At 39.5% G+C, this 14,556-nt stretch overlaps 1 protein-coding gene across 12 annotated transcripts in view; it reads right to left on the minus strand.

Annotated features, from left to right (window-relative positions):
• ESRRG (estrogen related receptor gamma) overlaps positions 1–14,556 on the minus strand; it is a 618,606-nt gene that overhangs the window by 147,590 nt on the left and 456,460 nt on the right. For all 12 annotated transcript variants that reach the window (XM_032872917.1, XM_032872920.1, XM_032872921.1 and 9 more), the window contains one exon: positions 7,896–8,012. In XM_032872917.1, the coding sequence (XP_032728808.1) occupies positions 7,896–8,012 (117 nt within the window). The remainder of the gene's footprint in view (positions 1–7,895; positions 8,013–14,556) is intronic.

Raw genomic sequence — 14,556 nt, forward strand, 5'->3', positions numbered from 1 at the left:
TCCACACTGAATGGTGACTTATCCCAAATGCCGATTCCCATCTTCGGCTTTGCCTTTATCCTAAAGAGGAAGACCCACGATCCTAACGCAGCGTTTAAACTGCCTACCCGGAATCTTCATGCTAGTCGTTTTGGGACTTTAAAAAGTAGGGGTGGGGCACCTGGGTGGCTCAGTGGCTTAAGCCTCTGCCTTCGGCTCAGGTCATGATCTCGGAGTCCTGGGATCGGGTCCCACATCGGGCTCTCTGCTCAGCCTGCCTCTCTGCCTACTTGTGATCTCTCTCTCTCTCTCTGTGTGTCCAATAAATAAAATATTAAAAAAAAAAGTAGGGGGAAATATGAAATACCTCCCTAACAGAAACTTACTCTAAAAATGTCAAATCAAATATGAAAAGCAAACGTGCTTATCAACAAAACATACAACTATGTCACTGGTTTCGTTCGTTTTAATGACTCCCTTCTCCCCCAGAGGAAATATTTAGAAGGCATCTAAATGATATAAAGTTGCTCTTCTCCTCTCCTATTTATGTCAATATTCTTATTTTAAAAATGTATCAACAGGGCGCCTGGGTGGCTCAGTGGGTTAAAGCCTCTGCCTTCGGCTCAGGTCATGATCCCAGGGTCCTGGGATCGAGCCCTACATCGGGCTCTCTGCTGCGTGGAAAGCCTGCTTCCTCCTCTCTCTCTGCCTGCCTCTCTGCCTACTTGTGATCTCTCTCTGTCAAATAATAAATAAAATGTTTTTAAAATAACGTATCAACAAAACTTCCAATAAATCTGACCGGTAGCAATACAGCAATCCGTGGTGAGATTTCAGAAGCTCACAGAGATGAAACTCACCGACTGCACTTCAATATATTGGCAAGGGTTGGTAGGGACTGTGAGGTAACACAGAGAAAAAGTTTTTCAAACACTGGCAAAAGTGCAAGACTTCATTTCCTAAGTATTTAAATATCTATTGACTGCCCCACTGTTCCTAAAACTCTCACTGCTATTAACTGTGGCAAAAATATCATACTTTCTCCTTTTCCAGAAAGACAAAAAGCAACCAAAGAATTAACCGGTTAAGACAAAATTTACCAAAGAGCACAACATACTAGCCAAGTCTACAAATCACGGTTCCTAGGGTTTGACTTGCCTCACAGACATCGTCAACACCATCATCATAATTATAAGTATCTTCATGTCTATATTAGTATAATGTTGGTCATTAGTATAATGACCTTCTAACATTTTCTAAATAAAACTTCCATCAGAATAGAAGGGATGAGAAAGAACGTGGTCTAAATGTTCCCCTGCCCATGGGGAAATGAAGACAGAAATCAATGGATTTACCCCAAATCACAACACTAGGTAACAGGAAAAGTCGAAATCAAAAGCTAAAGCATGGTATTTTGCCAGACACAGGGGAGAAGCTCAGTTAATACTTATGGAGAGGTACTAAAACTCATGTGATACTCTAGTTTTTTCCCATGATGCTCTGCTATCAAAATTTCCTTGGTAAAATTTAATGTGCCTATGAGACTAGTTGAGTTCTTACACTTCTCCGTGCGCATTTTAAAATGTGTGTGGTTTGTCTGTTTTCTCTGAATGACAAAGGAACGAGGCTTCCTTTCTACTGCTCAACCAGTAATCCAAGGCACTCCTCACCTACTTTGTTGTTGTTAAAAACTGCTGCTTGAAGTCCCCTTTTCCTTTTTTATACTGTTGTCTTTCTTGATTTGACCTAAGGGTAGATATTAAAAAACTCAGTGGGTTAGGTCTCTGACTCCTGATCTCAGCTCAGGTCTCAATCTGACGGTCATGAGTTCAAGCCCCGCATTGGGATCCACAACAGGCATGGAAACTACTTAAAAACAAGCAAACAAAACCCAAAAAACTAAATTTCCTCATGAAATTGTGGAACAAATTTTCTCCTATTGATGTGTTTCTATAAAAAATTTGGAAAGGACTCCCAAGGTCCTTGATATTGCCAAAAAATAACAAAATTTATATGAATTTATATTAGAGCAACAGGTGAATATCATATACCCAGATTCTAGCTCCGAGCATCCCCCACTAACCATGTGCCAGACCCTGTGCCTCTATTACCTCTCTTGGTTTTTCAAAAACCTCACAAGGTAAGTTCTATCTTCAGTCCTATGTTCACAAATAAACAGGCTCAAATAAAAAGGGTCTTAGAGGTTATGGAAATTGTGCAGGTCCAGGAAGTGGGAGAGTCAGGGTTAGACTCTCGGTCCCCCTAACCCCACAGCTTGACCCTTACTGTCTCTAGCAACAGGTAATGTTCATTCAGTCCTCATCCCACACCACATGCGTGCTGGACACGTCCAATGCAGTTTCTTACTAATCGTTCACATTTCATTTGCAAATGCTACTGTTGCTATCATCACTTTACAGATGATGAAAGGGAAGATCAGAAAGGTTTAAAAAAAATATGCATAGTGGGGCACCTGGGTGGCTCAGTCAGTTAAGCACCTGCCTTTGGCTCAGATCATGATCCCAGGGTCCTGGCAGTGAGCAGCCCTGCGTCGGGCTCTAGAGTCTGCGGGGAGCCTGCTTCTCCTTCTCCCTCTGCCTACCACTCCCCCTGCTTGTGCTCTCTCTCTCTGTCAAATAAATAAATAAAATCTCTCTCTTAAAAAAATAGGCCAAGTGAAAAGCATCTCTTTGGCATGAAATAGCTGTACTGGCCCTCCATGCTTCCTTGATTCTGCTATACTTTGGCGGACGGGCTGGCCTAGCTGGGGAACGGAACACTGTGCATACATGTGGGTACCTTGCTCTTGTCTACAAGAGTCAAAGAAAAATTCTTGAGTTGCCAAGGTGAAACCCATCATACCAGTAAACAGCAAAAAGCCCTTCAATCCTTCGATCAATGAATTCTATACCTAAATAAAATAATTACTGCTTTCATAAAATGTCTCTCTTTGCCACTGACAGAGTGTAAACCGAACCAGTATATCCCGCAATAGCCTTTAAATAACCAAGGAGAGAGATCAAAATAAAAATAAATCTTGACCAGATTTATAGGTACACCTTGATTAGTTCTTGTTTTTTTCCTTCAAATAAGCAATACCTGAAAAAAATGAAAAGGGAATGTTGAGACCAGATATCTTGTAATAGATGGGGTTTCGCTGACATACAGTATGGCATAATGCCGAAAAACTAATGCTGGCCCATCATTCGTGAGGCTTACCAGCAAAGTAGAGCCCAGAAAAAGAAAAGGGGATGTTTTTCAGGATGTGGAATGGTGTGACCACTTGGATTTGAATGAACTATCATTTTTTTTTTAAACTGTGCTTCTTGAAGTTTTTGTTTGTTTGTTTGTTTTTGTTTTTAAATGTTGCGGCACTCTGCCATTTTCTCCACACAACCAATCATTCATTTCTAATGGTAACGATTTTTTGACCTAAAAATTCTAGAGACATAGGGCGCCTGGGTGGCTCAGTGGGTTAAAGCCTCTGCCTTCGGCTCAGGTCATGATCCCAGGGTCCTGGGATCGAGCCCCGCATTGGGCTCTCTGCTCAGCAGGGAACCTGCTTCCTCCTCTCTCTGCCTGCCTCTCTGCCTGCTTGTGACCTCTATCTGTTAAATAAATAAATAAATAAAATCTTTGAAAAACAAATCTCTCCACAAACGTATTAAAAAAAAAAAAAATCTAGAGACACCTGGGTGGCTCAGTCGGTTAAGCATCTGCCTTCTGCCCAGGTCATGATCCCAGGGTCCTAGGATCGAGCCCCACATCAGGCTCCAGAAGGCTGCTTCTCCCTCTGCCTGCAGCTCTCCCTACTTGTGCTCTTTCTCTCTGACAAATAAATAAATAAAGTCTTTTGAAAAAAAATTCTAATGTTAAAATCCGATGTAGTTCATTCAGACATAATTCCGGCACTGGCTAACGAGAAGGCATAGCCTGTAAGAATTTAACGATGCACAATGTGATGCAACCGGACTCATCTGCCCACTAAGCCATCACTTCCCTTTGGCACCCTACATCATTAGTAGAAACATCAGTCGATAAAACTAGGGATTATCGTTTTTAAAAGAGTAAAGTCTCCTTTTTCTATAAACCACCTTTTTCATGAAAACTTCTTTATTTCCCTCAGGCAGCCCTTGATAGAAGATGTATTTGGCTAGTTGAATAAAAATACCTGTTAAAGGAAAGAAGGTTCCCATCAAAGCTGTTGAAATCTGATTTCATTTCAGATTCTATAACTAATGTTGTTTTTTGTTTAAATAGATTTTGTCTGTCAATTTCCAGGCCTGCTGTGCCATCAGCCTGCATGGACTGCTGTGGTCAACACGGGGGTTGTAGCAGCAAATTTTATTATGGACTGGTAATTGAATTGAACAGGTTTACATTTGAATAGATTTACTACATCATGATCCCTGACATACTGCACGGGACCGAAATCCCTCTCCATCCATAAAGATACATTTAAGACAGTATCATTCTCTCCAGGCTGAGGAGGCCAGTCTTGAGCCAAGGAGATGGCCAAACATAATTGTGTATTTATATGCAGGGTGCAGTGCAATATTTCACTACATTTTTAAGTACAAAAGAAAAGGAATATTCCGTATTTACTCATAGCCATCCTTTTGCAGGGAGGGGCTTAGAGAACTGGCATTTTCCCATCAAAGTGGGCATAAGGAAGTAAAGGAAAATAAATTATTATTTGAGTATATCAGCAACAGCAGCAATTCCCTTGAAAACAGACCCTCTAAAGGCTTGATAACAGCAACTGAAGAGGTGTGAATTACAGATAAGCACCGGCCCATTTCTTTCACCAATATTGTTTAATTAAACACAGTTCACACCTCCTGGGTCACTCTAACCACCTTCCAGAGTGCTCCTGCTTAAAAACCACAATGAGGGAAATTATTTAGGGGGAAATTATTTAAGGGACACTTTATTTCTGTTTTCACTTCATCCATAAACCTGGGAGTGCAAAGAGGTGAAAAAATCGTAGTAGTAAAATTAAACTAGTCAATAAATTCTATCAACCTGTAAATGGAAACACATCTCCATGTACTTTAGTTTTTGAAAATAAAATCCACATCTAGGACGCATCAATCCAAAGTGCTAATTGATATATTACTTTTATAACACTTTAAAAAATGGATTTGTTCTTTGAACATTATTCCTCAATTCCCAACTTCTAATTAACGGTTTCTGAATGAGCTTTAAGTTCAGTGTGAGTCTCTACACCTCACCTAAGTGGCAATATAACAACCGGAAATGGACCATCAATTACTTATCACGTTACTGTGAACGAGGTTTTGTTTGTTATCTCCAACAGGATTTAAGGCAATTACCAAGACAAAGTTTTAACCTCAAAAGGAGTAAGCTGTCACCACCATTCTATCTCAAAGGAAAATTCCTCCTCTTGTGGGTTGGGTCATTATGGTTAGGTTTTTATACATATTTCTTCCTTTATCAAAACTCTCCCACTGGCTCTTCCATGTCAGTTTTCTCTAGCAAGAACAACCATATTTGACTTTCTCACTGCCCCACCGCTAGAGCCTAGAATCGTGCCTGGCACACAGGAGAAACTTAATAAATATTTAGCAAGTGGATTATAAGTGTAAAATATATCAACTATGAAAAATCCTAACGGTGCCAAAGGCTGTGCGGAGGAAAGGGCATTGTATTCATATGTCCCCTCCTTGTTGCACTCATAGTGTCACACTGTCCTCAATCCTCATTTATCCCACTTCCACTTCTCCATGTACAGTCCATCACGAAGCACATCTCCCTCGTACCATTCTTTTTCCTTTTTCTCTCTACAGATATTTTAATACGAATTATTAAAATAGACATGTTTATACATTTTTAATACAAATACATATTCTTATATAAAACTAAACTCATATATACATTGAATCATATGACTAGTGAACTTGTACTTTTTTTTTTTAATTTTATTTATTTATTCAACAAACAGAGATCACAAGTAGGCAGAGAGGCAGGTAGAGAGAGGAGGAAGCCAGCTCCCTGCTGAGCAGAAAGGCTGATGCGGGGCTCGATCCCAGAACCCTGGGATCATGATCTGAGCCAAAGGCAGAGGCTTTAACCCACTGAGCCACCCAGGTGCCCCTTCATTTTTTTATTATTATTTTTTTACTTGACAATATATCTTGTGTGATGTTTTTATAAGGCCTTAATTATAAAGTCATACACTCTTTGTTTATAGCTCCCCCCCCACCCCACTCCAGGGGAAGAGGAGAGTCAAAGATAAGAAGAGTTTGAGAGGGTCTTCTTTGTTCCTCGTCAAATGAGGGGTTAGTTCTTAGTGGTCTAGTAAAGGGTGGAGAAATGGGGCATGAATTCCATATCCCCAAATATAAGTGATCCACTCACCTTTCTTCCATTAAGAACAAACCAGGAAAAATTATGAGATCTGGGAATGCCAATTCCTGGTTTGCTGAAGCTTTGGTTTGTTCTTAGGGAATAAACACTTGGATCTATTTGCATTTAGAAGTTAAAAAATAAGGGATCTCCAGTAAGACCAAATATATAAACTAATAGGGCCAACCCCATGAACAAAGTGTATGTTATGACTCAACAGAAGCAATACATTTAAATGTAATTTGCCTAATTTTCTTTCAAACTTTTGTCACTTCATAAAATTATCATATTTATATTAAACTCTGGAAAATTTTCTGAAGAGAAAGAGATAGTAAAATCTAAAACCATAAAAAAAGAAACACACATCTACAAAAACAATCATATAGACAGGGATGCATTTAAAAACAGAAACAAGGGACGCCTGGGTGGCTCAGTGGGTTAAGCCGCTGCCTTCGGCTCAGGTCATGATCTCAGGATCCTGGGATCGAGTCCCGCATCGGGCTCTCTGCTCAGTGGGGAGCCTGCTTCTCTCTCTCTCTCTCTCTCTCTCTCTCTCTCTCTGCCTGCCTCTGTCTACTGTGATCTCTCTCTGTCAAATAAATAAAATAAAATAAAATAAAATAAAATAAATAATAATAAAATAAAATAAAATAAAAACAGAAACAAAAAACCTACCCAGGCTTTCCAAAGAAAAGAATAACTTCTTCCTAGCTCCAAGCTAAAATGTTAGTTTCGTTGGACATGCTGACATATACGAATATTTCAGGACCTTGGATATGGGTGGAAGAAGTCAGTGAATTCTAGAATCTGACCCTCTGCTCGGTTCTTGGCTCTACCACTTGTGAGCTGTGTGAGCTCAGGCCATCACTGAATCCTTGGTCACTGTTATTATTCTGTGTTTGTTGGTGTTCCCCCTGAGTGAAAGCAACAATTTTAGTATCATTATTACAAGCTTTTTAGAAAAGAACCTGAGTCCAAAGGATAAGACTGGAAAAAAATAAGGAGTGTGTTAAACCTAATATTAATTTTTTTAAAAAGTGGTGACAATATGAAATGATGGATCTGTTAATTAGCTTGACTGTGGCAATTATCTTACAATACATACGTATATCAAAACTTCAAGTCACACACCTTAAATATACACAATTCTTATTTGTCAATTACATCTTAGCAGCGGTGAAGGGGAAAACCTCCCTGCAAACTTAGAAATGAGAAGAAACACAAAAAGACAAGGACTAGCCTTTTGGTGTCCTTTGTCCTTTGCCTTCTGCAACTCATAAAGATGAAAAGAGTCAGAATTACCAAGCACACCTGGGGGGTTTCGCTGCACATCAGATGTTTCCTACCTTGTCCCTTCCTGTTGATATCATGCAGTTAGCCAGGACATATCAGAAAACTCAGGCGTAAAGATGTATTCCGCCATCGGATTCGGAGTGCTTACTGTGACCCCATCTTTTCCTGGTTTTCTCTAGTGTCTCCGTGATTCCCTGCACGCGCCCCTCCCCCGTCCCCAACCGAGAGCACAGGCCCCCCACAACACGCCTTACCTTCTTTCAGCATGCCCACTTTCAAACACTTCATGAAGCGGCAAGCCTGGCAGGATTTACGTCTGCGCTTGGTGATTTCACATTCATTCGTGGCAGGGCAGCTGTATTCTATATTACCTAAAACACAGGGTTGGAAGAAAAGCAGTTAGATTCTCAAGACCCACGAAACGTGAGCACCCCAAAGGCAATGCCTACTCTGTTACGTCCGCCTCCCTTCTCAAAAGCACAAGTCACACGAGACTCGTTAGGATGTCACAAACGTCACGAAGCTGGACATTCTGTGGCAACCGCGTAAGACACACCGAATAGGGGCACCTGGGTGGCTCAGTCAGTCTGACTCTCGACTTTGGTTCAAATCATGATCTGAGACTTGAGATCGAGCCCCATGCTTCAGACTCCCTCTCCCTCTGCCCCTCTCCTCCCCCCTGCCACTTTCTCTCCCTCTCTCAGAGAAAAAAAAAAAAAAAAAAAGAAGCACGGAATATTTAGAAGATACATGGTAAAGGATCTCAAAAGACCAAGTTTAAAGTTAGCCTTTAAAACATTATGCTTAGTCTACCCATGCAAAGTAACAATCTTCCAGAATTTTAGAATCCCAAAGAAATTTCAAAGCAAATTATTTCCATAAAAGCATGAACATCAAAATCATATTCTTGTATCATCAGTCCTGGATTTCTATTGGTTACTCATATTCCAATGTATCAGGCTTATTGTCCTTGTGACACTAAACAGCATAAACCCCGCTGTGAAAAATGATCAGCAGGCTAATCTGGGCCTGACAGTAAGCTCCTAGAGGGCAGGGACGGAAATGACATGGTTCTCGTGGCCACGCTTACCCAGGCCTTACAACACAGTTCTCTTATTGAGGACAAGGAGGACAATGACGATGCTGGTCGTCATCAGCATGTTTGTTACATTTGCATAATGAATTCCAAACACTCAAGCTCCAAGGAAGTATTATAAACAAAAAGAAACTGCTACCAAACGATATTTTTAGTGTCAGAGTTGACATTACTTACGGTCCTACTTACACATTTGAAGTGATACATATGTAGCCAGAAGAAGATCCAAACTTTAACTTGAAATTCTTTCTCAATTAATGCCAATGACAGTGTGTGGGATGTGCTCTAGGGCTGCCTACAGCTTTATAAAGAAGCTGCCTTTAAAATAAAGCCTCTCTCCCCTATCAGCTCTGTCACACAGTGCTTGGAGGTCTTTCCTTACTTCCTAACCCTTTCCCCTTGTGATTAAGTGCATTAGTATCTTAATGAAAATGCATTCTGTTTATTGCCCTCTTGGGAAGGGGGAGGTCATCACACCAAATGCATAAATTGTCATCAGAGACGGTCCGAGCATAATTGCAATTTTGCTGCTCCATGTTTGCAATACTCAGGGTCCGTCTAAGTCCCCTGAAACATGCACAGATTCTAGTAATTAGCATAGAGTCTGTCTGGGACCACAGCATTGATGAAATATTTCAGAGTTAATCACACTTTGTAAACACTGATTTATATTGACTACCTTTCTCCAGACTGATGTCTCCTCATTAAATATCACATTAGTGGATTGCAGGATTGTACCAAGACTCAACTACTCAGCAACTGCTAATCCAACAGGAAGTAATACCTAACCACTTATAACTACTGCAAATTGGCTAAGTATGCATGACTGAAATATCCATTTTTTTAAAAACTGTGCATTATAACTTGAGATAAGCCTATCAAAATTATTTGGCTCACTTAGCATTCTAACTCAGGGCATGTATAATAATAAAAGCAACTATTTTTTAACATAAGAGGTTAAATAATAAGATAATTATTAATTGCATCAACAGAGGCACACACCATCACCTTCTTCAGAGATGTTACTAATACCCAGAAAATTAAGGATAAGTCAAAGGGAAGCAGCCTGGCTGGGTCATGGCTGAGAATAAAAGGATTTAGAGTCTGAACTTTAGATGAACCATTTTTCACTGCTGAGTTTCTTTAACCATCACTGAAAATGTATTTCCCATCCAGGGAGTGTTGCTAGTAATTTCCTAGGGGTTAATTAGTATTCTACTACCAGAACTTTCCACTCCACTTACCTCTTCCTATTCTTATTTAAAAAGAAACTCGGTCTTTGCTTTCTTAGTAAGAGATGAACAATAACTAGTTAGGGGGAAAAAATGGCTTCCAAATAGCATTTCTTGCCCCCTTTTTACCTGGAAAGTCAGTATGAAGTCCTCACTTTGCTTACTTTCCAGTACTAAAGCATCACCCACATTTTTCACCCAACGTTGGAAACTTCTACCAGGGTGACCCACTATCTCCCTCCCACCCCACAAAAAAATCAGTTTTCATTTCAGACTGGTTCCTCTTCCTCTGAAAATTCTATGCTCAGCCTCCATGAGAACACACATCAGGCAGGAACCTTGAGCAGGCAGGCGTGTGTAAGCTCACACCTGGACTAAAGCCGTTATCTCCTAACTGGGCTTTGTGCCTCCATTCCATACCCCTGGAATCCAGACTGCTGACCTCTTCTGAGGACAGCTTAATTTAAAAAACAAACAAACAAAAAACAAAAACAAAACAAAACAAAAAACCTTAATTAAAAAAATCACTACTTCTATGGTCTGTTGAATTAAATACAGACTATTAGATTAGCAAACAAAATCACCACTCCAGTATGACACCCATCTACTTATCTAGCAATATTACAATTATCACCTTATATGAACTTTCTGATGCAGCCAAGTCAATTTATTCATTTTTTGCTGTGTCCTTCAGACTTCCCTCTGGAGAATGATCTATCTTTACCCCTCTTTTCTTCTTAAAATTACTTCCAAGGCTCACTGTTCAACTCAAATTCCATTCAAATCTTTCATGAAAACCTCTCAGACCATCATAGCAGAAAATGAGTTCTTGGTTCTCATATCTTTTCGTGTACTCTCATCACATACAGACACGCTGGATTTTGTCATACCTTTTTTGCATGCATATTACCCATTAGATGGTAAGATCCTGGAGGCAAGGACCATTTTCTTATACAGGAGAAAAATCTTCCTCCAAAAAGTAGTAAATAAGCAAAATAGTATGCTTCAAAAAAACTTATATTTCCTTGATATCTCAAGGTCATTGCTATGAACACCAATTATGGTGCTATAATGTAGTAATGTCCACAAGGTGAAGGTGCCAGCTGTCCCATCAGGAAGCAATATTAAGAACACTAGGAAAACAATTCCACAAATTAAAAAAAAAAAAGTATTAGGAAGCCTAATTAATTTTTCAAAACCTTGAAAAGTAGCTTTGACAAAAATGGAAATGCATGGTAAAACAGAAAGAGATCGTTGAAGGGAAAACCAAAAAAAAAAAAAAAAAAAAATTCAAAGTCTTCTGGGGAGCAAAATGTGAAAATAAAAAAAAATAAATAAATGTAAGAGACTTTAAAGAAGATAAAGTGCATCTTGATATGAATAGGATAAGAATAAAAGGAAAATAAAACATGAAAATGTTTTAAAACATGAAAAAACAGACAGAGGCCACTAAGAGGGTTAATTTTTATCTTGTTATAGTACTTAGTGTTACTTACAAAGTAGATGCTCTCAGAACTGGAGCCACATTGGAGAAAATATTTCGGAGCGATGAAATGATAATAGCTAAATCTATGAATGACTCGTCTAAGAATGATTATGTAAGGATTTTAAATTCAAAAAACAGAAGGAAAATTGTACAATTACCACATGAGAGCTTCAGATCACATACAAAGAAGTACCCTAGTTTCCTTTCTAACCATTACATTCCAGAATTCCTCAATGACAAAAGGAAACATAAAGGCAGAGACATTTTTAATAGTGCCTCAGAATGAACTCCCGAGGGAGAGCCTTTGTCTTTTTCATTCCTTGATCCTTGGTGCTGATCCAGGAGCCTGCAATTGTGGATCATGTGCTGGGCTGGGATAGAAAGAGGTGGTTCCTGCTCTTGAGAAGTCCCCAGTTTTACAGAGGAGATAAGACATGTAAGCAAAGAACAATACAATTTAGCGTGGGGGGCGGTGGTTCTGGATTCACAACTAGCACACACATATGCATTCCCACAAATGCAGACATTATGCCTAAGAAAGTCAAGGAAGGGGTGCCTGGGTGGCTCAGATGGTTAAGCTCTGCCTTTGGCTCAGGTCATGTTCTCCAGGTTCTGGGATAGAGCCCTAGGTCGGGCTCGGAGCTCAGCAGGAACCTGCTTCTCCCTCTCTCTTTAACTCTCCCTCTGCTGGTGTGCTTGCTCTCTCTCAAATGAATAAATAAAATCTTTAAAATAATAAAAAAAAGTAAAGTCAATGGATCTTCAACCTAGGAGTGGAATGACTGAACTATGCTGTGAAAAATGAATACATAACTATATTGAGGTAAGGAATCTTCCCAAAACTACAGGCAACAAAACATGTTTTATAAAAATTTCACTGTGAACGGATGGAAATTATAGCGGCCTTGAATGTTTTCACAAATGATATATTTTCAGCTTAAGTGTATAGAAATTGTTTACGATGAATTAGGTATCCTCCAGCCAAATTTCAATAAATTAGTTCTGACATACATGAGTGATAACCTTGATTTCACTAAGTAACACTGGTTTATATCTTGAAAAACAAATCAACATTATTCTAAAGAACTTATGCGCTGGAGGAAAACCTCTCTCATTTCAAAGCCCTCCCATTGAGTTACTTAGTTCATCGTTGCTGGCTATGATCGCCCACCCAACAAAGTGTTTGATCCATGTTAGAGTCTACACAGATTCTGCCCTTGAACTACCTTCCCTGGTGCTTTTTCTATGCAATAACAACAACAACAACAACAACAAAATAACCATTTTATCCTAAAAATGTGCTGCCCCAAGCACCTGGATAATAATGTTACATCTGTTTTGGTACCGGCTCAAAGACATTATTCCCAGGAGACCACATGATCTCTACCGGGCCCTTGTTTTCCTTCGATTCAAGAAAAGTGGAACCTACACGACAGCAATAGCAACGGTGGGCACCTGAAATGTGAACACTGGACAGTCCATCAGGAGGATACAGAAGTAATTGTTCATAAGCCAAGGATCCTCATTTCACACAGGGAGTTTTCTTGGGTTACAGCTTGCCATTTCCTGGGACACATTTGTTAGACGGCACCAGGGACTGAATTAGGCTGCTACTGAGGACAGGACTGGAATCTTCCCAGTTTTGTCAAGAGCTGGGGAAGCGAGCTCTGTTGCAGAGGGAACCAGATGAACGTGGAAACTCTGGTTTTTTAAAGCAGGCTGACAAGAATGATGGAGCAATTTATAATATCTCCTGGCAGCTTTTCAGAAAGTCTTGGGCTCTGATTACTTATTTTAGACTTTTTTGTACAATTAGTTTGTAGGCAACACAATTTTCTCACTTACCGCTTAATAGAATCTTGCAGCTAGCTGGCGGAGAGAATAACAGGGTGTATGTGAAGTTCCAGCCTGGAGTGCCAGTGGATAATTTGTGTATTCCTTTCAGTCACTTAATGGACTTTTACAGTTTGGCAGTAAAAGGGCTGAATGATGTAAATTAGCATGGCATCTCAAAATAAAAATATATGTCAAATCCTTACTCCCGACGCACATCACTCATACACGGGAATGATGCATTTGGCTTTATGTCGTGCCTAAGAGTCGTCCTCTTTTTCACACATACAGACATCATAAAATTGTAAAACCCATTTAAAAGCATTTGTATATTTCCCCCAATTGTTTTAATTTTGTTAACAGAACCAAATGGCTTGAGATGACCCACAGGGCACTCCAAGTGGGGTTTATCCAATTGTTTTCCAACATTAAGTGATTTTAAAATAATGGCATTTGGCTCGGTACACAATTACAGAGCATTAAAAACATGCAGCCAATAACCTGTAGTATTTTTGATTTAAATGATCAAAATTATAAAAAAAGTAAGAAAACCCTCTACTGTTTCGTAGTAAAGGTTTTTCCATACAGCGATACAACTTCCCTTTCAGTCCTTTCTCTTTCTTGTTTTTTGTGTTTGTTTTGTTTTTTTGTTTTTGTTTTGTTTTTCTCTGTCTTGTTATTAATGCTACTTTTTTCCTCACTACTTTCTGCCCATTCTACCTGAAATTGAAATTGTCTCTTTAACTGGGATTCTGTAATATGGAACAAAAACTGATTACATATCGCTAGCAAAAAAGTCATAGTCCCATCAATGGACAGACTTTTTAAGTTTTTTGTAAGGAATCCCAAGTTAGACTTCAAAATAAGTTACCTAAGGACACTAAAACCTGTTCCCAAGGGATTGCTCTGATACTTTTTGAAGATCTCTTTAAAACTTGTCACTAGAGTCACTTTATAAAAGGGGGCGCAGTCCAAATACATTTCATTCATATTCCCTTAAAACATTTGACCTCCTTCTTTATCACAAGACATGCGGCCAAATGATGTCTGTCCATTATTAAATTTCACATTTACCTTCAAATTTCAAAGATCTCCAGATCACTGGTGACATTTTGAGAACCTGCCTCAAGCTCTAAAAGAGGATGCCCAAAAGTATGAGAAGGAATGGTGGTGTCAGACCCCCAAAGAGGAGGCAAGTCCCCTGTGACATGGAGCCTGTGGCGTCCTGAGGTAGGATGGTCAGTTAATGGTTAATGGTTAATGACCAG

The sequence above is a fragment of the Lontra canadensis genome, unplaced genomic scaffold (assembly GCF_010015895.1).
Source record: "Lontra canadensis isolate GAN:19392208 unplaced genomic scaffold, GSC_riverotter_1.0 scaffold46, whole genome shotgun sequence".
Taxonomy (NCBI): Eukaryota; Metazoa; Chordata; class Mammalia; order Carnivora; family Mustelidae; genus Lontra; species Lontra canadensis.